Below are 26,754 nucleotides of genomic sequence, written 5' to 3'. Positions count from 1 at the left end.
TGTCAATCAAATCAGTTGTCAGCTCCACGGGGTGTCATCATCTTACTGACGCTCAGATATGCCCATGTCTCCCTATTCCTGCTGCCACTCTCTGCAACAGGACCATCATTTTTCTCTTCTGAACTGATCTTTCTGACTCCAGTTTCCCCCTGTTCAATACATCCGCCACTTGGCAGCAAAAACGACCTTCCAAAGTCACAAATCCAAGATAGTATTCCCCTCCATAAAGCTGGATGGACCAGCCTTTCTGCCACTGTATCTATCACTCCTTCAGCCTCATCGCTCACCCTCTTCCCTGGGAGACCACCTCCCCCGGCACACACAGCGCCTTCTGCAGCGAAGGCTCTGCTGCTCCCGGACTCCTCACGCCTTCGTCTGCGCCTTGGTCAGCCTGCCTCTGGGTCTGCACACATGCTGTTCCTTCTGCCCAGAGCTCTTCCCGACAGTCACCTTCTGCTTAGCAAATCCTGCTCCCCTATTTTTAGCACAGGGGTGACTTTATCTAGGAAGTCTACCAGATGGCCCCAGGCTGTAGGAAGCACCCCTCCTGGGGGCTCCCACTGCACACAGAACCTCCCCGACAACACCATTCACCTCACAGAGTGGAAGCAGTCTGATTATCTGTCTATATTCTCCAATAGACCATGGGTATTTGTTCGGCATCTTGGGCCCAATGGCTATTATATTTATTGCTTATTTATTTACTCAATAAATGCTTTCGGAGTGGATGAAAAGATGGAAATTATAAAAAAAAATCATGATAGGATTTTGATGTTAAAGATGGTGAAGGAGAGGGGGATTTGGAGATCCCTATAAAATGGTAGAGGTCTCCATTCCAAGTGCTCTAGAGTGGAAGAAAACTTTAAAGATATACATGTATGTTTTTCTTCTAGCAATTGTCTCAGCAACACAGAAGGAATGGCTGTTCTCCAAAGACAATTTTAATTTCAGTTACTCAACAGACATTTAAGCTTGATTAGCACAACTCTGTAAAGTTACGAGTAACAGTAAAAGGATCAGACCTTCAGGAAGCTTCCCAGAGCAATGGTTCTCATCCCAGGCTGCCCATTAGCATCATCTGGGAAAATTTAAATAATCTGTATGTCCAGCTCACACCCCAAACCAATTACAACAGAGGTTCTGGGTGTGGGACCCAGTCACTCCAGTATTCAGCCTCAAATCAAGAAGCACCTGTCTAGGGAAACCTTTGTTTCTGTGAGAACAGGATCATCAAGGGATTTTGACTTTCCTAAAAAAATCCAGCATGATGCTTGTCTCTCTTCAACATCGGTGTAGCAGTATTTTTGCATGCCAGATTTTTGCATGTTTCTTTGAGACTTATTTATTTTTGTAGATAACAGAGGGAAAAACAGAATTGTAACTCCAAAGAAACTGAAGTGTAGGTATTTTCAGGAATTCTTTCATGTTCATATTTTATAATTTTCTCTCTCTCTCTCTCTCTTTCCTTTAAGCCCTTTCTCCCATGCAATTTACTTCCACCTCATTATTAATCACTTCTTTGTTTTATTACCCTGACTTCTAGGAAGCTAAAATAAATGTGTTAAACATATTCTATAAAAAAAAAAGGTTATATTATAGTCTCACTTATCTTTCACACTCATAGTTACCTTTTTCTCATTAGGTGTTATTTTTATGTGTGAAGGTTAAGTTAACCTCATTAGGGTCTATAATGACTTTGACTTCTAAATTACTGCGCAGTCTTCTAACTGTACTCAAATAGGCTCTCCCTCTATAGGTCATCCATCAAGGTGCCATCTCAGATCTTGAGAGCAATTGTAAACAGCCGTCCTTCCTGAGGGTTGCCCATGGGATCAGCTCTTCCAAAGTACATAAATCTATTTAAGTTCTGTAAACACACATCTAGGTCAAGAATGCAATAAATAAGCCTCCTATTGGCCTCATCTTGTGACTATTGACTGTTTAATGAATGTTTGGTTGGGAAACCTCCCCAGTGGGGTTTGTCTGATCTGACTTGGGGGGAGGGCCTGGGTGGCCCTGGAACGAGATGTGTGCACGCACAAAAATAACGCGGGGGCAGAGTTAAAGTATGAAGTCTGGGCTCTGTCCCATTGGGTCGGTGATAATGATGGTGATGTTGATTCCTCCTATGTACCATGTGTGCTTCTCTTGGCACTAATACAGGTTACTATGTAACAAATAACAGTATAATATCATTATTATGATATAGTAATCTATAACTTGATATAATATAGTAACAGTACATCTCAGCCTATTATTATCCCCTATTACAGATGAGGAAACCGAGACTCAGAGTTTTGCCAGTATTTGGTGTTAAAATCATAATGACCCCAAAGTCCATGCTGTTGCCTACTATGACTTTCAAGCTTGACAAATTACTGCATTTCTATGGGCCTTCTTTTTTTTAATTTACCGCATCTGTAAAATAAAACATCTTGAATGCTTTTTAGCCCTAAAAGTCCATGGTTGATTTTCTGTCTCAATAGAATCAATGAGGAGAGTTAACACTTGGTTACAGGAACATTGAGATGAGTGAGGTGTAACAATGTATTACCACCAGGGGATGAAAAGGAAGCAGTGATATATTAGAAGCACAAATACTGCCTGAGCATAATCTTAGGGGGCACTTTAAGGTTATACTCAGAGAACTTCCATTCAGAATGGACGGCCAAGGTTTTATTCTCTTCCTCTCAATGGGTTTTGGTCAATTTTTCTCCATTCACACTCAAGAGAAGAATTGAATCGGGTCTTCCTCGAAGACAGAATTATGGGACCTTTTAAAAGATTTCTGGAATTGAGTTCAACTCTTAAGTTAAAACTTTCCTAAAACTTCTAAAGAAGATGATTTGGTCAAATTCCGAGGAAAAGTTTCCTTAGTCCCAGAATGATCTCTTGGCTTAGCATTTAATTCTACAGATTCTAGGGTCGGTGAGATTTAAATTTGAATTCCATCTCTGCTATTTATTAGCTCTTTGGTCTCGGACAAGTTACTGCTTTTTATTGATCATCACTATTCTTATTTACAAAATGAAGATAATAGGACATAGGAGTACTTGCAGGTTTTTGTGAGGGTTTACTGAGATCACAGAGATAAAGAACCAGACACAGTTTTTACTCATACAAAGCTTTAGGCTTTAGGGCACCAGTAGCTGCTTTCTGTTTACATCCTCGTCATCATCATCACCTCTAGCAGCAGCGTTTCAACCAGGTTGGTCGCTTTTGGTGTGGTGAACAGGTCACCTTCTCTAACAAGGAATATATTCAGCTACATTTCCATCAGTGGCTATTGTCTCCCAACCGTGGTCGCTCCCAGAAGAACGACACAGAAACCAGAAAGAGTGAGGTTAACATTCCAAGTGGGAGGCACAGAATGTCTGTGACCAGACCTGCGGGGGAAACGCATTAACCCTGCCCATAAGAAAATGCACACACGCATCAAAACAGGAAGATTATTAATTTTCTTTAAATGTGCACTTTCTCCCCAAATCAGGACGCTCTCTGAATGCTTCATTTCATCCCACTGTCAATCACGGAGTTATCCAGATACTGCAGAGAGATTTCCAGTAGACCATGAAAAGGCGAGGTGGGGGGGGGGGGGTTGAGGGGAAAGAAATGGAAATGAAATAGACAGAGCTGGATGGACTTCAGAAATGAGGGTGGTGGAGGAGACAGGGAGGGCCGTGTGCTGGAGACATTGCTGGATCTGTAAGCCCTTCTGATTTTGGAGCCCACAGCTGAATCTCCGAGGTCCACCTGGCTTTATCCTACTACATGACGAGGGTCATGACATGTGCGGTCAGGGCTAATGCTGATGAAACTCCTTAAAGTGTCCTGCATTTGTGATGTTTAAAAGTCAGTAAAATACTTTACCTAATTTTTAAGCTCTGTGTCAAAATGTATATGAATAGGTGCTGAACTTATGTACATATGTGTGTATATCTATGTAAACACATGTACTATGTTTGTCGATTAAGGGACATACTATAATCTCCATGTACACGCATGTATCTATGAGAAATAGAAATTTGTTTGCTTTTTTCCTATTGAAACATTGTCTGGCTTTATAATTAGTGTTTATAGGAAATACAGTCGAGGTTTATCCTTGGAATCCTCCATTCTCTTGCATTGAAGGATCATTTATTACGGCCTCTGTCGGCCCCGAGGGCTGCACGTACGCTCCGCCTTGGCCACTCAGAGGCGCCCTTGAACGCAGGCCCGCGCTCTGCTGCCGGCCTTGGCGGGGCCTGCGGGCCTCCACTTGAAACGCAGCATTTGTTGAGCTCATAAATTTTCCTGTGACCTTCAGTCCTCGTCTAGGGAGCATCTTATTGTACAACTGTCCTTCCTCTCTTTTGGTTTTATATTGATGATTTCTCTATTAATCAGAATATATATATATATATATTTTTATCCTCGTCTGAGGACATTTTTTCATTTTTTTGTTCAGATAGAGTGGGAGGGAGAGAGAGGGAGAGGGAGGGAGGGAGTGAGGGAGAGAGAGAGAGAGAGAGAGAGAGAAACATTGACGTGAAATATACACATCGAGTGGCTGCCACCCACACGACCAACCAGGGCTGGGGACAAACTGCAACCGAGGTACGTGCCCTTAGCGGGAACCGAACCCGGGTCTCTCTGGACCGCAGGCCGACGCTCTAACCGCTGAGCCAGTTCAGGACAGAAAGAAATAGTTTTTAGAATCTAGAAGGAGGAAACACTGGCTTGTTCTATACAAGTCAACAGGATGTTCTTCATCCCCTAACTCTTCTCCCTGATGCCCTCTCTGGCTGCTTCTTCCTGCCTGGCCTCTGTCTCAGGCTCCTGCTGCCTTCCCCAGCCTGGGGGCGAGCGCCATGCCTCTGCCTTTGTTCTCTAGTGGCCGGACCGTCTCACGCCAAACTGATTCATGGACCGTCTCCTGCTGGGTTCTGGGTGGGACCAAAAGATGAAGAATTCGTTAGGGTGGGAAGACTGAGTAGATAACACTCCACACTCATATCACACACACACACACACACACACACACACACACACACACACACACGCACACACAGGGCAGGGGTCGGGTGGAGAGGGGAGTATGGTTGAGTAGATCCTTTGGTCATCAGAGCTAATGATTTCTGCTGCTTGTTGAGCATTTACTGGATCATATTCTGTAAAAACCTAACTTATATAATCTTCTGATGACCCTATAAAGGAGCTATTATTATCCCCATTTTTTCAGATAGGAAAACTGGGAAAGGGTGAGTAATCAGTTAAAAGTCAGAGATTTATGAAGAACCCCAGCTGGAGTCTGAGCATTAGTCTCCTGATTCCAGACCATCTGGTCTGCACCGCTCTGCTCCACTGTCTTCCTGAGGGGCTCACCCAGGGAGGGCAGCTCCTAAAAGCCTGCTGAGGACCACTGTGACCTCTGACTCTTCCTCCTCAGTCAAGGGTAATTGGCCAGTAGAGGATTAATCAGCCATTTCACTCCAGCCCTGATGAGGGATGAATGAACAGGAGGACTGCAGAGACAGGGCTCACCTATGTCAACTGTATTATTTTTATTTTATTTTATTTTATTTTATTTTATTTTATTTTATTTTATTTTATTTTATTTGCCCTTGACTGGGAATAGAACCCGAGACCCTTTGGTCTTTGGGCTGATGCTCTGACCACTGAGCCAAACCTGCCAGGGCTCACCTCTGTGAATTTTAAAGCCCTTAGGTGTGTCACAACCTTCCAGAAGTTCTGATATCTCATTAGTGCGTTTAGGTTTTATCATCGCCGTGGCTTCTGGACAAAGAGCCGTCCAAAGAGCTCTGGTTCCGGGAAGAGTAACAGTGACACGTAGCGACTGGCCAGCTCATTCCCAGGGGAGTCAGAGGGGAGGGCGTGGCTCTGTGTACAGACTGTCAACACTTTCTAGTGCACTGTCTGTGAGTTGGACTGGCCAGGAGCCAGGGATGCAGCCACACCTGGAGGGATCCCTGAGCTGCAAACTTTATGAAGACGACCAAAGGATTTCTTGTAAGTGGGAGAGCCCGCCCTCTGAAATGGAGTTCGTAAAATGTGTGGCCTTTTTCTGCCAGAATTTTGTCCCACTAACTCCCCCAGACTCTGGCCCTGCCCCACCTCTGCCCCGTCACAGGGGCCATGGATGGACATTCTTTTCTCTGCTTAGGCTCTTGGCCAAGGCTTCGAACACCTGCTGCCTGTCCCACGTCTGGGTCTTGCACGCCCTGTTCCTTCTCCCTGGCGTGCTTTCTCCTCCTTGTCTACCTAACGGACTCACATGCAAGTGTTCCTTCCCTGCACCCTTGTCCCGTCATGTCCCCAGTGTCGGTGGCCCCCTTTGAGCTCCTTGTTACGCATTAACATTTGTTTCTACCGCTGCCGAGCCCAAGGGGCACACGCTGGGGTCTCTGTGCACGTTTGTTGGCTGAACTTGTCCGTGGACAAATGGCTGAATGATGAAGGATTGGGAAGGCAAGATATTCCCCATGCACGGGCCCTTCTCTGGACTCCATTCGCCCTGCATTTCAGCACAAGCACCACTTCCTCGCGCACACACTGAGGGGCAGAGCAATGCAAAGAGCTGCCATGGATGCTTGTGCTGCGCGCGTTAGAGAAACCCCGATGTCTTTCAGATCCAGGGGGTGCCTGAGCACATTTGGTAGGGAGATCACCCTGTCCACTGTGTGGAATGTAGGAGAGAGGCCAGGAGACTCGTGGAAAAGAGATTAAGTGGGGGCTATTACCCTTGAAGTGAGGAGGCTGAGAGTTTGCAGTTGAGTCTGTGGCACAGAGAGGGGGAGATGGGCCCCAATCTTGAGTTCCGTGCTCAGACCTGGGGCCAGGGCATCACTGCGACTGTGAGCAGCGGAGTGTAAAGACAGACGTGTGGGGTGGCCAGGCTCAAGGGCAGAGCTGTCCACACATTTGTAGGGTTAGCTGCTCATTCCAGCAGGGAGGCTCTAGTTCACGTAGGAGGGGAGCTTCGTAAGGGGCACTGTTTTGCGTGGCAGGAAGGAATGGAAGGCAAAGCCGACGTGGGATGGGGCTGTGGATACTATTTCTTGTCCAGTACAGGGGACTGGGCGAGACATCGAAGGCCTGGTGTTAGAGGTCAGGGTGACAACGACGGGCTGTGGACGAGCCCTGTGGAGTCAGCCTGCTCTCCTTGCGGAGGCTGGCTGGGGGAAACAGGTCTGCAGTTCGTTACAAAGACACTGGCGTGAAGTTTGGCGGCGCTGATGTTTCTGTCTGGGTTGGGGTAGAGGACTGTGTCTTTTATAATGGTCTCAATCAATACTTCTCAAGCTTCATCTGTGTGGGAATCACTGAGGATCTCGTCAGAAGGCAGGTTCTGGGGTGGAGCCTGAGATTCTAACTGGCTCCTTGGGGACGCCCACAAGGCTGCTCCCGGAACCACCCATGTGCCATGCGGGGCTCAGCTACAGTCTGCGCGAAGAGGCTTCCGATGTCAGTTTAGAAACTGACCATGTGTCACGCAAGACGCTTAGTCAATCAACACGTCAGTTTTCTATGTACATTATGGAAATAATGTGGTTATTCCTTGCCCTTGAATCTCCCTCTTAGGGATAGTTTACGTGGTGGGGCTTTGAGATACTCAGCACTGGGTCGAGGGAGGTGGTTTATCTGCAGCTCTAGTTCTAGGAATATGTGTGTTTACATATTAGGACTTAGCTATGACATCAGATCATTGTCCTCACCCCTGCTCTGCCATTAACCTGTTACATAACCCCAGGCAAGCCCTTTTTCTTCTCTCAACCTTACCTACCTCCTCTGTAGGATAAACATTAAACATTCATTGAACCCATGTTTATCAGTGCCTGTTACATAGCAGACGCTATACTGCGCACTGAAGAAATAACAGTAAACAAGGTCTTGCCCTCACCAAGCGTATATTCCGGTGGGGTAGGCAGGCAATGGTTACTAAAAACCAAATTGTTGCAGAGATTACAGAGTAAGCTCTGCAGGGAAGATACACAGGTTCTTGATTAAAGCCCAGAAACAGCAGAACATGAACTCAAGATGTTCTGGAGTAGCTAGATAGCAGGAAGAGCTGATCGGGAGAAGGGCAGAACGGCACGCGTCTCGAGCAGAGACGGCACCAACGTCCTGTGTGGGCAAAGGTCTTGGCTGCAGTTGGGACTCTGAGTCTGGCGTGGACGAGACGCATTGAAGCAGATGAGTGGGTCCTAGGACGCGAGGTCAGGGACAGTGGGGCCACGTCATGCAGGACCTCATAGTGAGAAGAGAGAAAGTGTGGATTTTATTTTTCATGCAACAGGAGGCCACTGAAATGTTCTAAGCAGAAGAATGACATGATCTAATTTATTTATTTGTTTTTATAAAATACTCCTCTGGCTGGTGTCTGCCGACTGGGTAGGAGGGATCCAAAGAAGTGGGGTGACAAGGCTGTAGGTGAGAGATGGGCACCTGGGTGATCACTCACAGAGATACCTGCATGAGGACTGGGCACAGGCTCCAGAGCTATTTGGGACCTAACACTCAGAGGACTTGCTGATGGATAGATGTGATTAGATGGTGCTTGGGGGAAAGGTAAGATTGGAAGAAGAGTCGAATCGAGGTCGTCTCCTAAGTTTCAAGGTTGAGCAGCGGGGTAGAGGGCGGAACCTTTCTGAGCTGGGATGATTGAGGAGGAGTGTGTGTGGAGATAGGAGTCCTACAGGGTAGGCTTGAGGATACAACGAGATAGATATTCTTCTGCACAGCGCCTAGCACTTAGTGCTCCTGCTCCCAGTGACTGTCGTCGCAACTGTTCACGAGGAGCTAGCTAGACACACCAGACGCCCTCCATCAGCAGAGACCTGAGCAGTCTTTTGGAGTCAACAATCACACTTTTATTTTCTCCAGTGAAAAATAAATATTACTCTTGAAAACCCTGCCTTGGTGACAGAAAGATGGGGTAGATGCATGCGAGCCTGAAGCAACATCAATCAAACTTTCAGCCAAGCTCTGATGACAAGATCTTCGTTTCTGGCAAAGATATAAAAAGCAGAAAGGGCGCAGCTGGGTTTTCAGCTCTAGGTGGTCACCATGAGTTCTGGGAATTGGACCGCGCATCTTCGAACTTGGAAACGGTGGTGATTTGTCTGGAGTAGCTGGAGGGAGGAACAATACAAACGTCTTCTACCCCAGGTTCTCACGGTACCATCTGCACCGGACGGCGCCTGGCTGCAGCTGTTTGGTCTTTGCTAAGCACCCACCCTTTCAACCAAGGTTGTTAGGTGGGTGGTTTCGCCCCCTGATCTTCATACCCGTGGCTTCATTTTGTTAGCATAGATTTGTATTAGTTTGCCAGCCTGGCTACATATTAAAACTGCTGGCAAGTTTTAAAATGTAGGGTATTAGGTCAGCCCAGGAGATCGAATTCTTTATACCTGTCAGTCTAAGTTGTTTTTCAAATGGCTCCTACGTGATCGGTCTACAAATGACATTTGGAAACCACAGGTCTAATGGTAGGGGCGTTATGTCAGGATTTCAAAACGGAATTCTGTTCCTACTTTAGCCAGTGACTTGCCTGCTATATGGCCTTGGGAAGGTCACTTGGTGGTTATTAATGTACAGTTTCCTGCCTGTAAAGTGAGGTCGTGTCGCCTCTGTTCCTCCTCTGGGACACAGAAGACGGGGAGCTGACAAGTGGGGAGTGGATGCTCCCTGTGGAGAGCACCGGGCTTCGCCCAGGCAGCCAGACGTTAATCAGGAAAGGAGCAGAGGGAGTCGGACAGTAGGAGCTCACCCAGCCTGGCCCTGGGATTAGGGGGCAGGGGGATTCCTCTGCGGGGCACATGCGCAGTGGAAGCCAAGATGCTGCAGGGGGAGGCCCCTCTACCTTGAGGCATGCACAGTAGTAGGACCAAGACAGCCACCGTAAAGGGGGGTAATCCGGGCAAAAGACCGGATTGGTTAAGGGCGGGCTCAGAACAAGCCCCCAGAGGACTGTGAAAGGGACCTGGTCTCTCCGAAGCCTGAGGTCACATCATCCGAGTGTAACCGAGGCCTCTCGGTAGCACACCTGTTCCTGCGTCGTCCCGTCATCCCGCATTCCCCTTCCCTCCATGGCAGCCCTGCGGGCCCCCGGCTGTGCGGGCCCCCGGCTGTGCGGGCCCCCGGCTGTGCGGGCACAAGCGCGGGCCCCCGGCAGTGCGGGCACCAACACAGGCCTCCAGCGTGGCTCCCAGTAGGGCCTGGAAGCTGCGCCAGGTGCTGCTCCGAGGGCGGTCTGGGTACAGCAGTGCGGCGCCCCCGGGAACAGAGGCTGAGCTGGCCGCCGGGGACAGAGACTGGACTGGACTGAGCTCTGGCAGGGACTGAACCAATGGCACAGAATTTCTGGACCCTGGCCCTTTCCTGGGCTTGATGAAGACAAAGCTGGCCCTTCTTCCACAGTAAGACAGAGCTGGACATCTGGCGTGGCTGAGACACAGACTCCGGGCACCTGGGGACAGTCCTCTGTGCTTGTTCCAGCTCAGTAAGTCGTAGTGCTGCACTCACCTCCCACGCGTGGGTCCCTGGAGTGCATTTCTCTCCACTCCATGGAGGAGCCCTGTTCTCACCGGTATCGGGATGATCAAAGAAGCCTCGGATCTCTGTCCCGGTGGGGACCTGCCTGTGTGCCTTGGTCCGGTGTCCAGTGCCATCAATCTCTGAAATGCGAACATATCCACGTCCATGACTTGAGAGTGCCACTTGCTGTGAATGCGTGCGCTCTGTGTGAAGGAGTGGGTCACGGTGGCTAAGCCGGTGTTTTCACTGAAAGCGTCGTGGTCCCTCTTCAACACCAGGAACGAGGAGGGCGGCCGGGCTCTGCTGGCGCGTCCTGAATGGTGTCGGCTCCAGGCCTCGGCAGGGCCTGTGCAGGGACCACATTCCCGGAGGCGGGAGGACTCCAGGCCTCTGCAGGGCCTGTGCAGGGACCACATTCCCGGAGGGGGGAGGGCTCCAGGCCTCTGCAGGGCCTGTGCAGGGACCACCTTCCTGGAGGGGGGAGGCTCCAGGCCTCTGCAGGGCCTGTGCAGGGACCACCTTCCCGGAGGGGGGAGGGCTCCAGGCCTCTGCAGGGCCTGTGCAGAGACCACCTTCCTGGAGGGGGGAGGCTCCAGGCCTCTGCAGGGCCTGTGCAGGGACCACCTTCCCGGAGGGGGGAGGGCTCCAGGCCTCTGCAGGGCCTGTGCAGAGACCACCTTCCTGGAGGGGGGAGGCTCCAGGCCTCTGCAGGGCCTGTGCAGAGACCACGTTCCCGGAGGGGGGAGGGCTCCAGGCCTCTGCAGGGCCTGTGCAGAGACCACGTTCCCGGAGGCAGGAGGCTCCAGGCCCCTGCAGGGCCTGTGCAGAGACCACGTTCCCGGAGGGGGGAGGGCTCCAGGCCTCTGCAGGGCCTGTGCAGAGACCATGTTCCCAGAGGCGGGAGGGCTCCAGGACACTCTGAATTCCTGCCACAGGTATGTGCAGAATGGCCAGGACCAGCTCATGGCGTTCGGGTACCGACTCTGTACCATGGATGCTCAGGACAAGTGCCCTCAGCAGCCTTGACAGGCACCGACGTGGAGCCAGAGAGACAGCCTGGTCATTGGGCGCGAGGAACAGATGCTTTGTGAGAATTCTGAGGAGGGACATGAAGGGTCACTGGACGGAGTGCCGTGCAGAAGCTGTGGCAGGCTTTGGGAGAGAGGGCCATAGGGGCCAGCCCCGCACACGGGAGAAGACGCTGTAGAAGCCGTGACGTCGGGTGGGCCCAGGAGCCCCTGCGGAAAGGAACTGGATTTCCTAGGGAGTCAGAATCTCTCCGCCCCCAACCCGCCTGCGATGCTGTCTGTGGGGTCTGTGGGGTCCAGGGCCACTGTGATGCCGCGTCCCTGTCTACCTTCCAGCTCTCCCCTTCCTTCGTTTCACGGTATTCAGGAGGTTTGCAGCTCAGAACTTTCCCTGATGTCCGGGCACCATCGGCTACTCCCACCTTGGTCTGCGCCATCCACGTTGAGCTCTCCCTTCGCCCCGAGGTTATTACACTGGCAGTGGCGATAGGAACTCGACCTTGTTGAATGGGTCCTCATTCCAGGCACGGGAAGGGAGGACTGTTTTCCTAGCTGAAGCGTTTCAACCAGTTCAGGGAAAAATGCCACATGGAATCAAAACAGTATCGTCCTGGCCAAGCAAGGGTTTTCTTTCTCACTATTCTGACATGCAAGGCTTTGCAGCCCGGCCTCTCCCCTGATGTCGGGGCATCTCCTGCTCTCCCCCATGGGGGATGTCCATTCAGCAGAGGGAGGGGAAGAATCGTGTCTGTGGGAAGTAGTGCCAAGGAGAGAATCCCTGGGGGGATCCAACCTCTAGTGGAAAGAAGAGTCGAGTGTCCAGTCCAGGAGAGGGGAGAGAAAAAAAAGAAAAGGAGCTTCCTTATGGTCAAACAGAACGGCAGACCCTTCACTGAAAATACATTTGGGAAGAGATTGTAAGATGACATCTTCCATTAGGGAAAGAAGCCACATACCCGAGCACACAGTGTGTTATTTCATGTACCTACACGAATCCATGCTGACGAAAGTCAGAAGAGTGGACTGCCGGGCAGGGGGGAGGGTGAACTGGGAACGGACACCTGGGAGTGTGGGGCTGGTGGTGCTCTGTGTCGTCGTCCGGGTGACGGTTACCATGGTGGGTACACAGGTGTGTTCCTATGGAAGAGTCTTTGAGCTGGCTACTGAGATCCGTCTCATGTCATCTGTGGGAAGTATTACTCGACACAAACGTTTGAAATTAGTCTTCTGTTTCTGCCACACCGATCGATATGGCACCAAGAGAAAGGAGTCTGGGATGCTGGGCAGGATAGAGATGCTCTTACTGCTCAGAGTGGACCATAGAGCCTCGAAGGGGCGATTAAACCCGACACAGCAGAAGGCCACAGGTTTCGGTAGCGGATTAAGCGTGCTCCAAGTCCTGTCTGTAGGTTTCCTGTGGGTCTCTGAGCTAGTTTTAAATCTCTCAGGAGCAGTTTGCTCCTCTGAAATGTGGAGAATGCTGTTTACCTTTCACTGCTGTTTGGGGGATTCAGTAAAATAATGAATGTAGTTATCTTGCCAGACACCTGTAACATAGCTTCAAATAGTATTTATTATTATTATTTTTTTTTTATCCTCACCTGAGGACATTCTTTCATTTTTTGTTTAGATAGAGCAGGAGGGGGAGAGAGGGAGAGAGAGAGAGAGAAACATCAACATGAAAGGGGATACATCGAGTGGCTGCCACCTGCACGACCCAACCAGGGCCGGGGACAAACTGCAACCGAGGTACGCGCCCTTAGCGGGAACCGAACCCAGGTCTCTCTGGATTGCAGGCCGATGCTCTAACCGCTGAGCGAAACCATCCAGGGCCCAAATAGTATTTATTATTACTAGATAGTAGACCTACGTCCACGTGAACATCAGTGCTAGAGAATTCAGTTGTGAAATCAGATCTATATCCTCAAGGGTTCCTGGGAATAATGGTGTGAGGGATTCTTTAATAATAAAGGAAGCTTCTCTTCACTTCTTTCTAAGTGGATATTGTTAAAATGTTAAACTATTAATGTTTATTTAAATTAATTGAAATCAAATGCATTCTGTGCCATAGGACCTTGGGCAAATTACTTAACATCTCCGAGTGTGTTTCTTTGTGAAAGAGGAATAACAATACTGTTTTATTAGGAATATTCTGAGAATTCAGTTGGTTAAAATATATAATGTACTCTACAATGAGCCTAACACACTGGGAATTTGGGTTGAATGATTTAATTTAGACAAATATTTAATAAATTCCTAACATCAGTCAGATATTATTTAGTTCCTCTGAATTAAAAAAAAAGAAAAATGAATACAAATCCTTGTCTTTAGGAAGCTTCCAACCTACTGAGGAAAACAGAGATGCACATTTATAAACCAATGTGATAAATGGTACACTCATGTAAAATTAGTACACAGGGAAAGTGTACATGAGGCATTGCACAGCATATACAGTGGTCAGTTAAAAGTACCTGGATGCTGGGCATATTTAAATTTACAAAAGGCATCATGAAATTGGAAAATAACAATTTAAGGCCGCCATGTGGCTGAGTCAGTGGCCAAAGAATTATTTCTATTTTAGAAGCACAAGCTTATCTGTACCCAGGATTATTTTGGATCAGTAGTAGATTCACTGAAACAGCGAAATGGAAAGCATCTTCACGTCGGCAGGGAGTCCGAAGGGGAGTGGGATGGAATTCTGCATCGCGAGATCCCCTTCTGTTCACCACGCTCCCCCGCCGACGCAGCCTCTCTGGTTGGAGGCCATGTGTCTGCATGAGAAGCGAGGGCGAGTCTTCCAGGACACTGTTGAGTCATGTCTACTTTGAGAGTTTGATGAAAGCCATGAACGCTTTCCAAGGAAAAAAATCGACTTGTAAACAAACAAAATGACCATGGAAATCTCCAGCAAGGCCCTTTGCCCTTTGAAGCTCAGGGTGAGAGCCTGTGTTTGAAAAGAAGATCCACACAGCTGCATTTTCTCCCCTCTCTGGAGAACCAATAAATATTAGCAACTTCAATTATATCACCATAGTAACACCCATGACCCTCAGATCCCTCCTGGGTGGTCCCCTGAGTGTGTGACAACTCTGTAGTCCGTGCTACCTGGCATCTCCCAGGGCACGTAGGTGTGAGACTGTTCTAAGATGCCAGGCTGAAAGAAAACCCACCGTAAATAATCTAGACCCTGCACCGATATTTATGAGTCTTTTTGAGAGTACTGTATCGAAGATGACTATACACAAGCTACTACTGTCCCTATTACATGTACATTGCTATTTTTACTTTCATGGCTTAGAAACCAGATTGGTGAGATGGGGCAGTTGGCTAAACAGAACCAACTGCCCCTGTCTATTTGCTCATTCTTATCACATGTTACTAAGGACCCAGCCTTCTTCCACGACCCCTGGGGGGAGTCTGATGGGCTGTTATTTGTATGTCTTATCAGCAAGTTCCTGAAGATACAGTGCCTGGAGGATGGAACCTGGGAGCAAGGCAGCTGCGTCCCGGTGGTCTGCAAGCCGCCCCCTCCTGTCTTTGAAGGCATGTATGAATGTACCAACGGCTTCGAGCTGGGCAGCCAGTGTGTGCTCAACTGTAACCAGGAAGGCGAAAGGGTAAGGATGACTGCAACTTTGTTTTGGATCAGGCTGTGCCCTGGCCTTGATGACCAATCCAAGAATGTTGAGTAGAAATGATATAAATTCATCCCAACAGGCAGGGTCTTACCAAGTTGGGATTCCAACCTGGGGTATTGATACGATTTCATAGGGAATTCAGAAGGTATCATAGTCTGAAGTTTTCAGACTATTCTTTTAGAACGTTCTCTTGGATAAGAAGAAAAACCTGATGATTGGGGTACCTAGACAAATTCCAGAAAATGCTGGGGTTCCGATTGGCAGTGTGATTTCCTGCCATGTGTGGCCACTGACCTAGCATGGCTAGGAAATAGGAGCATGTTCTTCAATGAACAGTCCTGAACACATACATGAGTTCCTCCTCAACACAGGCACAGCCGAAAGTGCTCTTCGGTTATTATTCTCTCTAGGATTTTGGCAGAAGAGGTCCCAAGTGAAAACCACAGTCTTATCATGGTTATATGATTAAGATCAATTTTATTTTGGAATCTTTACAAATACCGCACGCTACAGGAGACAGGAAGTAAGCAGACTCTCTAGGCAAAGGTCAGTGACCTTGACTGCTCTCCTGACCCATGTGGTCATCTCAGGGTCTAGCACTCCAAGATACGCACCACAGGGCAGATGTGTAAAGAATATGCCACGGATACGACAAGAAATCAAACACATCTGTCTGTGCTGACTGTTTAAGGACTCACGAAGTTGGCCAGATGAAGGGAGAGTTATCTATAGTTCCAAAATCTCACCTTCTTGGGTTTCGCGAGTTAGTGCTGTCGGGTATGTTCTGCATACAGGATACTGTGTGTTGTTGGGGGTGTGAAGCCAAGTCACTCAAGCCAGCACACATGTGGAGAAAGGCGACAGAACTCGGGTGAGATCCAAAGCAACCCTGTTGCAGCCCTTCAAGCAGAAAGGCAAAACGTACCTTCAGAAATATTATGAATTGGTTTCACTGGACCGAACTCATCTTGAAAAGCATCTGACACTGGCCACACACAGCATTTGCGTGACAGTATGGATGAATCAATGCAAAACAGTACCATCTGGAAAAAAAAAATTCCAAAAATATTTCAGAATACATGGGTTACAGTTGTTAGCTCATCTATGCTTCTAGCGAAAGGAAGACACATCGTGAATAAATTTTATTAATGACAAAGTTCTTCATTATTCCTTTATATCAAAATAGCAAAAAAAGAAATTTATTATGACCTTTTTGGGTCAGTAACCACATGATTTATTATTTCAATAGTGCCTTTTAGTCTAAGTTCTAGAAGTTGGAGAACACTCCCACTTGGCCAGCCCCTCCCCCACTCTAAATGAAGTCCACAAAGGGATCATGAAGTATCCTTTGCCTTTGATGTTCTAGCATCCCATCGTCTGCACAAAGGAGGGACTGTGGACGGAGGAGTTCCAGTTGTGTGCGAAGCTACAAGGGGAATGCCCGCCGCCCTCCTCGGAGCTGAATTCCGTGGAGTACAAGTGTGAACAGGGATACGGGATCGGTAAGTCCGGGAAGAGATGCCGAATCCTGCTCCCAAATGATCTTTTCATAGGCCTGGCTGGCTCTTGAGTAAGATCCACTGTTCTCCCCGAGGAGTGGACGGGTATGCAGGTGGACTCTGAGATGCTTCAGAAATGAAGACTCTGTGGCAAACCCATCCTTTGACATCCACGTGTGTGGACGGTTGGTGCAGGTGCCGAGTCATCTGCAGAGTCTGTGCAGTCGCCCATTTCCCTGCAGGCCTCCAGTGGGTGAGTCGCGGGAGGAGCTGCAATTCCAAGAGGAGAGGTGGGGAGGAGGAGCCACACGCCCGGCCTGCCGGGGCGCTCGTCCGTGCCCTCGGCCCTGTGGCCGCAGCAGAGTGCTCCTGAAAGGACGCCTCGGGACTGCACTTGCTTGTGTGGCCCTTCGGCCACTCTTTCTCTGCAGAGGACCCGGCTCCAGAGCCTCTGGGCCGTTTCTTAATCATTTCAATTAAATGTCTCGGTGGCCAGAGCTGATTTATAGTGATGTCGACTCCACTTGGCCCTGGCTGGACCGGAGCATCATGGGAAAGAAATGCAGTTGTTGGAAAACCTAGTGAGATTCACCCCAGGTCTACACGCAGCAGCGATTCTATGTCATTCTGGTGTGTAATGCCCGTGGGCATAATTCGAGTTCATGAGAAAGCTTGCTAGTTTCTGAGATGGTTCTTTACTATCTACAGATTGCTCTTTGCACCAAGATATCTTGAGGTCAGGCCTGGGCAGTGGGTGTTTGGACCAGGCCTCTCGGGTGGTGTTTCGGGAGCAGATTCTCATCTCTCCACCCTCTGAGGTCTACATTGAAAGGTCATGCACTCACACGTACAGAGCCCTTCAAAGTCGTGTAGCTCTGAGTCATCATACAAGTTAGCGAAAACCATCACAATAGAGAGTGAGCACTGCAAAGAAACTTGGGGATCATCGAACCTATAGATGCGGAACTAGAAAACCCTAGACCGTGCCTTCTTTGACAGACACTGGGACTCTATCTGCAAAAGAATGGAGTGAGATTCTCCTTTAAGAGGCCAACATCTGAGCCCTGGCCAGTTTGGCTCAGCGGTTAGAGCGTCGGCCTGCAGACCAATGAGTCGTGGGTTCGATTCTGATCAAGGGCACCTACCTCGGTTGCAATTCATCCCCGGCCCTCGTCAGGGTCATGCAGGAGTCAGCCAGTCGATGTGGCTCTGTCACATCGATGTTTCTTTCTGTCCCTCCCTCCCTCCCTCCCTCCCTCCCTCCCTCCCACTCTATCTGATAATAAGTAGAAACATATCCTCGAGTGAGGAATAAAAAAAAAATAAGAGGCCAACATGTGACAAAATCTCGGCTTCTGATTTCCTGTTGTTCCTCTTTTAATCACACCTTTTACTTGGCTGCCAACATAATGATCGTCAGTGTAGACAGTATAAATCTGTCTTCATAATTTCTGGGCCCGCTAGTAATGTTTGCAGGAGTAGATGCTACCGTTATCAGCTTCAGACAACCCTATGAGCAGGAATGATATTACATGTATGTAAAACGCATCAGTCAGTCAGGATAGAGGTTCGCTAGCCGGAGTCTCGGAGTGGGTCTTGGAGGTCAGCTGGCCCAGGACTGAACCTTGTAATTGCTGGAGCACAGATTCAGAGACTTCAAAGGAGCCTTGGACCAGGAAGAGGAGGGGTCACTGGGACACAGGACGTTCATTTGGGGTCAGAGATGCTTCACCAATTAGTGTAGAAAGTATCTTTACAGGTGCATAGAAGATGACTATAAGCCCTGCCCATCACCACGATAATGGTGAGCCATAGCATAGAAAGAAATTGGTCTTGAAAAGTCAAAACTATTGATTCCAGGATGAAAAAGGCTGAGATCGGGGAAGTTCGAGCATCTGCTGTAATTCTCTGTCTCTTCAGGTGCAGTGTGCGTCCCATCGTGTGCAGTGCCTCCTAATGACCCCGTGACCCTGCCCGAGAACATCACTGCAGACACTCTGGAGCACTGGATGGAGCCTGTCAAAGTGCAGGTGAGGGAAGGGACGGGGTGCGTTCCAGGGACGCAGCGGTTTCCAACAGGCAGCCTGTTCCCTGGGGCGGTTTCAGGGGCTTCCCAGCATCCTCAGTGCAACAACGTGGGTTGATCCTGCACAGGAGGGTCGCAGCTCAAGAAGAGACAAGGAAACGCCGGAGAACAGAGATGGCCCACAACCCAAAGGAACGTTTCAAAAGATCATAGAGAAGGAAGACTGTGAGACATAAAGAACAATAATACAGGAAGGGAATTAAAAGAGAAAAAGATTAGGGCAGGAAGGAAACTGGACTGGGGCGGTGGGCAAGCAGTAGAACACGTGGATGTCGAATGATCATGTTGTACGCGTGAAAATCGTATCATGTTAGTCACCAGTGTTTTCCCAACGAAGTTATGTTTCTTAAAAAAAAAAAGAACAGGAAAACTAAGTTAAACCAAGTAAATGAACAAAGATTAAAAAAAAAAAAAAGGATGGAAAGGGAAAGATGAATTAGGAAAAGATACAGATAAAATTGAGAACAGGAGAGGATGAGGAGAGGAACTGAGTGCATAGCTCCTGAACTTCCAGATCAATGTTCTTTATGCCGGGAGACAGCCGAGGGCTAGCCCAGTTAACACAGCGACCTCGAGAGGCTAAATGAGCTGCCCCGGGCTCTCTCAGCTCCTTCACAGGTACTGGAAAGCACAGAGCGTTGCTTATGAACCACGGTCACCTAGGATGGTTCGCTTTCAGGACATTGAAATTGCGCTGTAGCAAGAGAGATGTCCATGGAAGCGGTGGGAGCCACGGCAACGTCCTTGCTCTCGTGTTACCAGATCCTCACAGACGACACTGTGCACCGACCACGGATGGTTTCACGTGGCCTGCCACTCTGTGGCCCTCATTGGCTCGTGAAGGGTGGGAAATCTAACCTTGTCCTCACAAATAAGAACAAATATAAACCAAAAGCGGTTGTAGTAGATGAAACTCTTCAATGAGTAAAACCCTTATAACTTACACGGATTTATTTTGAGGGTTGAGTCACACTCAAGCTTAGATTCGGGTGTCCTGAGGAATCACTTGAGCAGTCTGTAGTAGGAACAGACCAGGGTCCACCCTCCGGGGATGCCTTGGAGTATGTGTCTTTAACCCACCGCACCCCCCAGGTGACCCCAGTCCTGCTGCCAGAAGCACTGCTATCCCCAAGTGAAATACTGGGAACATTACACTGTAGGTGCCCTCGAGGCACACCTATCTGGAGCCTGGCTCATGAGGTTCATGCACTGTGCGCTCCTGTTCTGTGCAAACCCCTTTGGACCCCCTACTTTGTACCCGGTCAGACTACAGAGCCCGTGGGTTCCACTGCAGCGTGTGCCCTAGTCTGCGTCCAGTGGCTTCATTCTTCCTGCTAGAGCGCCCCCTGGCGTGTGGGAACACGGTGTTGTCTTCAGGCTTGTGTGTGTAATACATATTTTAAAATATCTTTGCAATTTTATTTGAATCTTATCACGGGCCCATAAACTAGGAAAGGAAGATTTTGTTACTGTTATTCATCCACATGGTAGATGCTGTTGGATACGTGCAAGGTTGCACCGCGACAGGAAATGGAGAGCGAGGTGCCGTGGCTGTCCCTGAACCACCTGCCCGCCTGCTGGCTGGAGCCTCACGGTGGTGGGGTGCCGGTTCCCTCCCTGACGTGGGATTGGGTCAGTTTGCCTGTCAAATAGAAAATACATCACTTCTCTCGCCTACGAGGGCGCCCGCATCACCACACCTCCGTCCCTCCCATGAGGGTCCCCAGAGAACAGAGAAACTTCTCTCCGTAAAACTGCTTGTCCTCGCTATGCAAGGGGCTGCTTTCGAGAACAGCCAAGCGCACTGTGTCGATGCCACACACTCTTTGCCTGTCTCTGGGGTTCTACTCGTTTTTATCTCCAATTCCTAGAACAATATACTTTTTTTTACTAAAGGAAGACTTTGTTGGGTCTTAGGTAGCCTGGGGTGTTGATGAAAAACAACTCAAAGTATCAGTGGCCTAACAGGGAGAGTCCTCCTGAGCTCAAAGACTGTGTCCTCTTTAGACTGTGTCCTCCTTAGACTGTGTCCTCCTTAGACTGTGTCCTCCTTAGACTGTGTGACTATCCTGTGGGGTCCTGTCTGTCTGCTCTCCAGCAAGGTCAGGATGGCAGTCTGTCCTGCAGAGTTGTCACAGAAACTCCGGATAACACCTGTGGAACGTCCTGCACAGTGTCTAACACGCAGTTTTGAATTAAGCAAAAACTATTTCTTTCAACGCACTTAGTACAAATCTTAGGAAATTGTCTTCAGCTCTGGAAGGATATCACCAGCTAGCTCTATCAGAAAGAAAAAAAAGATAGTTTTATACTCTGTGTGTGTGTGTGTGTGTGTGTGTGTGTGTGTTTACACAGAAATGTGTAGATCATTTATTTGTCTTTTTTCTGTCTCTTTTCCAAGTGGGGCTGGGAAGAGATTTTATGGCCATTCAGTGTTTCCTCTGGGAACACCTCTGACTAAAGAAGAAATTTCTAACAGCTTTGGTTGTGAGACAGAAGAGAGGAAGGATGAAAATGTGCTATGATTTTTAAAACTTTTCAAGGGCATGCAGGCTGTGAGGGGCAAGAGGGAGGGTCGACATTCTCAAGTGGACTCGGGGCCTTTGCTGTGACTGCATCTTCCTCCCCCTGCTGCACACAGACATCTGACCTTCCCCGGGTGACGGCATCAGCGGAGAACTGTCCTGACAGAAAGAAGGTGCCACACCAAAGGGCTCTTGGCTGTCGAATAAAGGCCTGCCCAGCAAGGGGATGAGCCGTGGCCTCTGGCCGCAGGGACAGGCAGGAGCCAGCCCGCTGTCGTCAGCACTGCTGCTCACACCCAGAATCAGGACCCTCTGCCGACCACCTGCTGCAGGACCGGACGCCTCGGCCCGGGGCACTGAGCTCGGGAGACCTCCTCGGACTTTTGCTGAGAGCACTTCATACTTCCCTCATCTCTTTTCCCCCTTCATTTTTTTTCCTTTTCTTTTCTCTTTCCTGTCATTCTAACACCAAAAACACAAGATTGCTGAAGGTAGAAACGGTGCCCCAGTTTTATCCCCGGAGCTCCCCCGTGCACTGCTCCTGTCGTCTGCTCCTAAGAGCCCGGTTGGGGATCAAACCCAAGAGCCCAGAGACACGAAGGCTCCCAGCTCCACAGAGCCGTGTCCAGGCAAACCTCTACTTTCCGCACGGCCTGTGCAAGGCCGAATCTTCATAACACTGTGTGGAGAGTGTGGGAGGACATCCATGCCTTTCCTGTGTCAGAGAGGAAAGTCAAGGTTTTGACTGCTGGTGAGGAACAGGTCCTGCAGGAAGCCGACTGCGTGGAGAGATGACGTTCTGCGCACAGTGTGGTGACTGCTTGCGTGTAAATGAGTTTTTCTGAATTATATTTGAACGTGTTCCTCTCTGAAGTACAAAAGCGTCCATCATAGCCTCCTATTTCCCCTAGTAGTCTGCCTCACAGATGCATTTTTTACCAGACAATGCTTTGCTTTGCTGTTTGTAGTATATTATAATTGTGAAGTCCAAATGATTCTGGCGAGGTCCAAATTAATGAGCTTTTCCTGCGGCCACAACACATTTGCAAATTCTCAGTGCCGCATGAAATCCCTTTCTCAACTCCCCAGTTTTTCAACAGAACTGCTCAGTCAAAACAAATCTTACAATTTCTGGCTCTGTTTTCCAAAATTGGTCCCCAAAGGATTAATAATTACTAAAATAAAAACAGAATGTTTTAAGGGGAAGAGAGAAGCAGGGAGAAAAATAGAAGACAGGGCCCGCCTGGGCCGTCATTTCCAAGTGAATAGTCTCACCCTTCTGTCTGCTCATGTCCTCAGCCTTGCCACCCCCTCCCCCAAGCGTCCCCTCGAAGGGGACAGTTGCGTCTCACAGCTCCAGTCGCACTTGCCACACAACAGTGGGAAAACAAATCGCTCAGTCCCATGAGCCACGGGAAGGTCTTTCCCATCAGTCCTGGGCACGGGATTGCTCACTCTGTCTGGACACGTCTCTGGGCACGAGTCCCTCGTTGCTGGAGAAGACTGGACAGGAGGGTCTGAGGGGCGGGGGAAGAGGACCTGGACAGCAGGTGGCAGGGCAATGTGCTGTGGGCAAACAGATGTGCAGAACAACACTGCCCTTCATGCAGGTGGCCACATCTCTAGAGACGAGGACCTTGTCCCGAACACGGGCAGCAGCAGAGCTCCGTGGTCCGCTGTGATGAGCCAAGCAACTATTGGAATAGAAAAAAAAAAATTGAGCAATTTTGTGTTACATCTTAATGTTGGCTAACATCAGTCTTGTGACCTTTAACTAGGCGTTTAACTAGGCAACAGCCTTAAACCATCCCAGTAACCTTAAATGGTTCCCCCTCTCCCTCTCGCGCGCGCTCTCCCTCCTCCCTCCTCCCTCCTCTCTTCTTCCCTTTTTTCTTCTCTTCCTTTTTTTCTTGCTTTTAAAAATGTTTTAAACGGCCCAACCAACTTCAATGGTTCAAATATTTATTTTTTTCTGAACCTCTTTCTATTAGAAAGTTCAAAACAAATTCTTAGCACTTATTCATGCACAGTGAATTCATCTGAGAAGTGACTTGCCAAGGGAATCTTAGCAATCGTTGTAACCATATACAAACATATAGAAATTATAATTTAAAAATTCAAAATAGCTGTTACCCAGGAGGGAGGAAGGAAGAAGAAGGATAATGGAGGGACACATTTGGGGACATTAATTAAATCTTTAGTGCCTTATTATACTAAGGAACCAGATACAGCAAATTGTTAGGATTTGATAACGTTGGGCAGAAGATACAAAGTTGTTCTTTCAATTATTCTCTATAGCCATTCAAATGTAACATATATGGTTATAATTTGTCAAAATGTTCCAGAAAATAAGAAAATCATATTGAGCTGTTAAAAGATAAACTGAGCCCTGGCCAGTTTGGCTCAGTGGTTGGAGCATTGGCCTGCGGACCAGAGAGTCCCAGGTTCGGTTACTGTTAAGGGCATGTACCTTGGTTGCAGTTTGTCCCCGGCCCTGGTTGGGGTGGTGTGGGTGGCAACCATTCAATGTGTCTCTCTCACTTCAATGTTTCTCTTTCTCTCTTCCCCCCTCTCTCCTCCCGCTCTATCTGAAGATAAATGCAAAAATGTCCTCGGGTGAGGATTAAAACAAAAAAAGATAAACTGAACCCTGGCTGGTGTGGCTCAGTTGGTTGAGTATCGTCCCATGCACCACAAGGTTGGAGGTTCGATTCCCGACTAGAGCACATGTCTGGGTCGCAGGCTCCATCCCCAGTAGAGGGTGTGCAGGAGGCAGCTCATAGATGGTTCTCTCTCATCAATGTTTCTCTCTCCCCCTCCCCCTTTCTCCCTCTCTAAAAACATAATTTAAAAAATTTTTAAAAAGATAAACTGAGGCATGTTAAAATTGTAAGAGTTTACTTGAGCAAAAATCAATTCAAGTGGGCGATGCCAAACTGGAAGTCGTTAGGAGTGCTTCCCCAGGGACAGGCTTTATTATAGAGAAAAGGCAGAAGCAAAGTGAGGACATTATTGCTTGGCTGCAGCTTAAAGGTTTGTTGGCAGATTGTGATTGGTGGTCCTTACGTTTCGGTTTCATGGCCTTGAGGAAGTCGCAGGCGTGGGCTCTGGTTGGCCCGTTTTGGAAGCTGCCATGGCAGGGGACTCAGTCCAATGCCCCTTCACTTAACTGAGTGACACGCTCACCAGGCCCGGCTGTGCCCCTTCTCCCAGCTTCCGCTTTCACTCCCGTCTCACCCCGCCACCACAAACGTGCCCATCAACGGTGGGTTCCAAAGGACATTTGAAAATGTCCCCCCGGTTCCGGTCGTTAAGTAGCTCAGTTCATGGCCCGTGCGTGCCTTTGCTTAGGGTGAGCGACTTCCAAGCCAGAAGACAAAGATGAATTCTGGGGACGCAGCAGCACATTTCGTGCTGCAGTTACTCAGAAAACATCGTCTCTCTCCGTCACTGGGACAAGAGATGCGTGTGGGACGCTTCTATTCTCAAGGACTTTGCGGTCTAGGAAGGCACATGACACAGGGACCAGGTGCATTTGCGATTTCATAGAGAGGAAAGAAAGTCTGAATTCGTCTCAAGACTGACTATAGAGCATTAAAACAATGGGCGGGGGTACTGTCAACTTCACTGTCATGCACTTATTCAAAGGGTATGTTTGCACGCGTATGAAATGATTTATGCATAAGCTTTGTCTCTTAGAACAAACTACCCATCCATATAGATCTAGTTAAGTAAATTAGGGCACGTCCAGGTGATGGAGTGCTATGCGGTCAATAGGATATAGCAGCCCGGATACTATAAAATGCAGAGAACCCCCAAGAAACATTGTGAAGTGAAAAAAAGTAAGGCAAGCAGACAGCCGAGTATAGAATAAAATTGCAGTAGCCCGTTATTCGTGTGAGGAAGTAAAGCGTCGCACACACATGTGCCGTGTACGCGTGGACTGTGACGATGCCGAAGAGCACGGAGACGGGAGGGAGGAAGTCGGTAGTGGGAACAGGAGCAGGGGGCAGGTCACGTCCCCTTTCCAATCTTTTATATTTTATTCTGTGAGCATATATCACATGATCATGAAATAAACCTGCATAAAAATAAAAAGATATAAACAATAAATTGGAAATAACAGAGAAAAGGGCCCCGGGGAGAAAGAGTTTCCTTTGCAGCCTGTTATGAGAATTTCTATCGTGTTACCTAAAGCCAACACCCCTGCATGTCCAGGGGTGGCCTGGGGAGAATGTTCGGAGGGGAGAGAAGCTAACACACGAAGTTCAGAGTGTTCTGGAGAGTCATCCTGAGAGGGTTTCAAGGTCAAGTATTCCTTTATTGGTGGATCTTCACATCCCTCCTGCTCCCTGGGACGCCGGCTCCCAGTGCGCGAGAGGTACCCTGCCCTTACTGAACGCCTGACTGATGAGGGCCGGGACTGGGCATGCCCCGTGGATGGACAGCTACGACAAGGAACCAAGTGGCCAGGTTTTGACATGTTAAGGGCACGTGCTTGTATTGTTATTACTGTTTACCTGGCGATCGAGTTCCGCTGGTACCTGCTTTAAAGCGTAAAGGAGAATCGAGAAAGGTTTCTCGGTGGCCGAGCCTAGCCTAGAAGTAAGCAGAGTGCTTCCCCAGCCCGAAGCGGGGAGAACAGCTTTCTCAGGGGCTGAGCGCCCCGTGGTGTCTGACTTATGAATCTGTCATCCTGAGTAGAGTTCATCCCTTTTTGAAGTGCAGTGGTAACTTACGCTGCGGTACCTTCTACGTGATTCCAGTATGGAATTTTGAATACCAAAATGTGTCGGGATTCATAGTATTGATTTCCTTTTAGGGAAGCTGTGAAGGGGGGAGATTTAGTTTATGTAGTGTAACTCCAGGAGAAAATGACAGATTCCTATTCTCATAGCTGGCTATGAGGGATGTATTTATATACTCACATATTAGTGTATGCACATGTCTCCAATCTGATCTTAGCCGTGTAGAGCATATGATTTCCAATCACTAGAGGCGCTATCCTGTGTAAAGCTCATGTCTCCCCATGTGTCATTTTTCTGGTTATTGAACTGAATTCCTATTGAACAGAATTAAAATGTGAGTATGAAAGTCTGCAAATGGGTGGGTAGGTAGTAGGCTCTGGAGAGACTCTCCCTTTCTCTTAGAAACCTTCTCTTTTCCTGAAGCACATCTTTGGAAATTTTAAAATCCAAAAAGGAAAAGGAAAACGCTCAGTGAAATCAAGTTACTATTTAACAAAGAGTAGATGACTATCGAGATGGACATCTGGGCGTTGCTGTTGGGAAGGAGAAAGTCACCTGTGTCCTGACATGAGTGTGTTCTCACACTCACCAGCTTAATGTTGGTGCTCTTTTGAGGCCCGGTGGTTCCCATCAACCCCATTGGCCAGGGCACAGACCCTCTCAGTTCCTACCCAGAGGAGGAAAATGGTGCTCA

At 48.6% G+C, this 26,754-nt stretch overlaps 1 protein-coding gene across 2 annotated transcripts in view; it reads left to right on the top strand.

The window, feature by feature from the left end:
- The window catches only part of PAPPA2 (pappalysin 2), a 208,972-nt gene that overhangs the window by 147,465 nt on the left and 34,753 nt on the right, over positions 1–26,754 (top strand). The window contains exons 17-20 of one of the 2 annotated variants that reach the window (XM_036273420.1): positions 5,397–5,403; positions 15,017–15,181; positions 16,569–16,704; positions 18,622–18,731. In XM_036273420.1, the coding sequence (XP_036129313.1) occupies positions 5,397–5,403; positions 15,017–15,181; positions 16,569–16,704; positions 18,622–18,731 (418 nt within the window). Of the gene's footprint in view, positions 1–5,396; positions 5,404–15,012; positions 15,182–16,568; positions 16,705–18,621; positions 18,732–26,754 lie in introns of both variants that reach the window. The other variant, XM_036273419.1, reaches the window with a different exon arrangement.

The sequence above is a fragment of the Molossus molossus genome, unplaced genomic scaffold (genome assembly GCF_014108415.1).
Source record: "Molossus molossus isolate mMolMol1 unplaced genomic scaffold, mMolMol1.p scaffold_m16_p_20, whole genome shotgun sequence".
NCBI classification, from domain to species: domain Eukaryota; kingdom Metazoa; phylum Chordata; class Mammalia; order Chiroptera; family Molossidae; genus Molossus; species Molossus molossus.
Note: the sequence above shows the minus strand (reverse complement) of the source record. Positions and strands in the feature narration are given on the sequence as shown.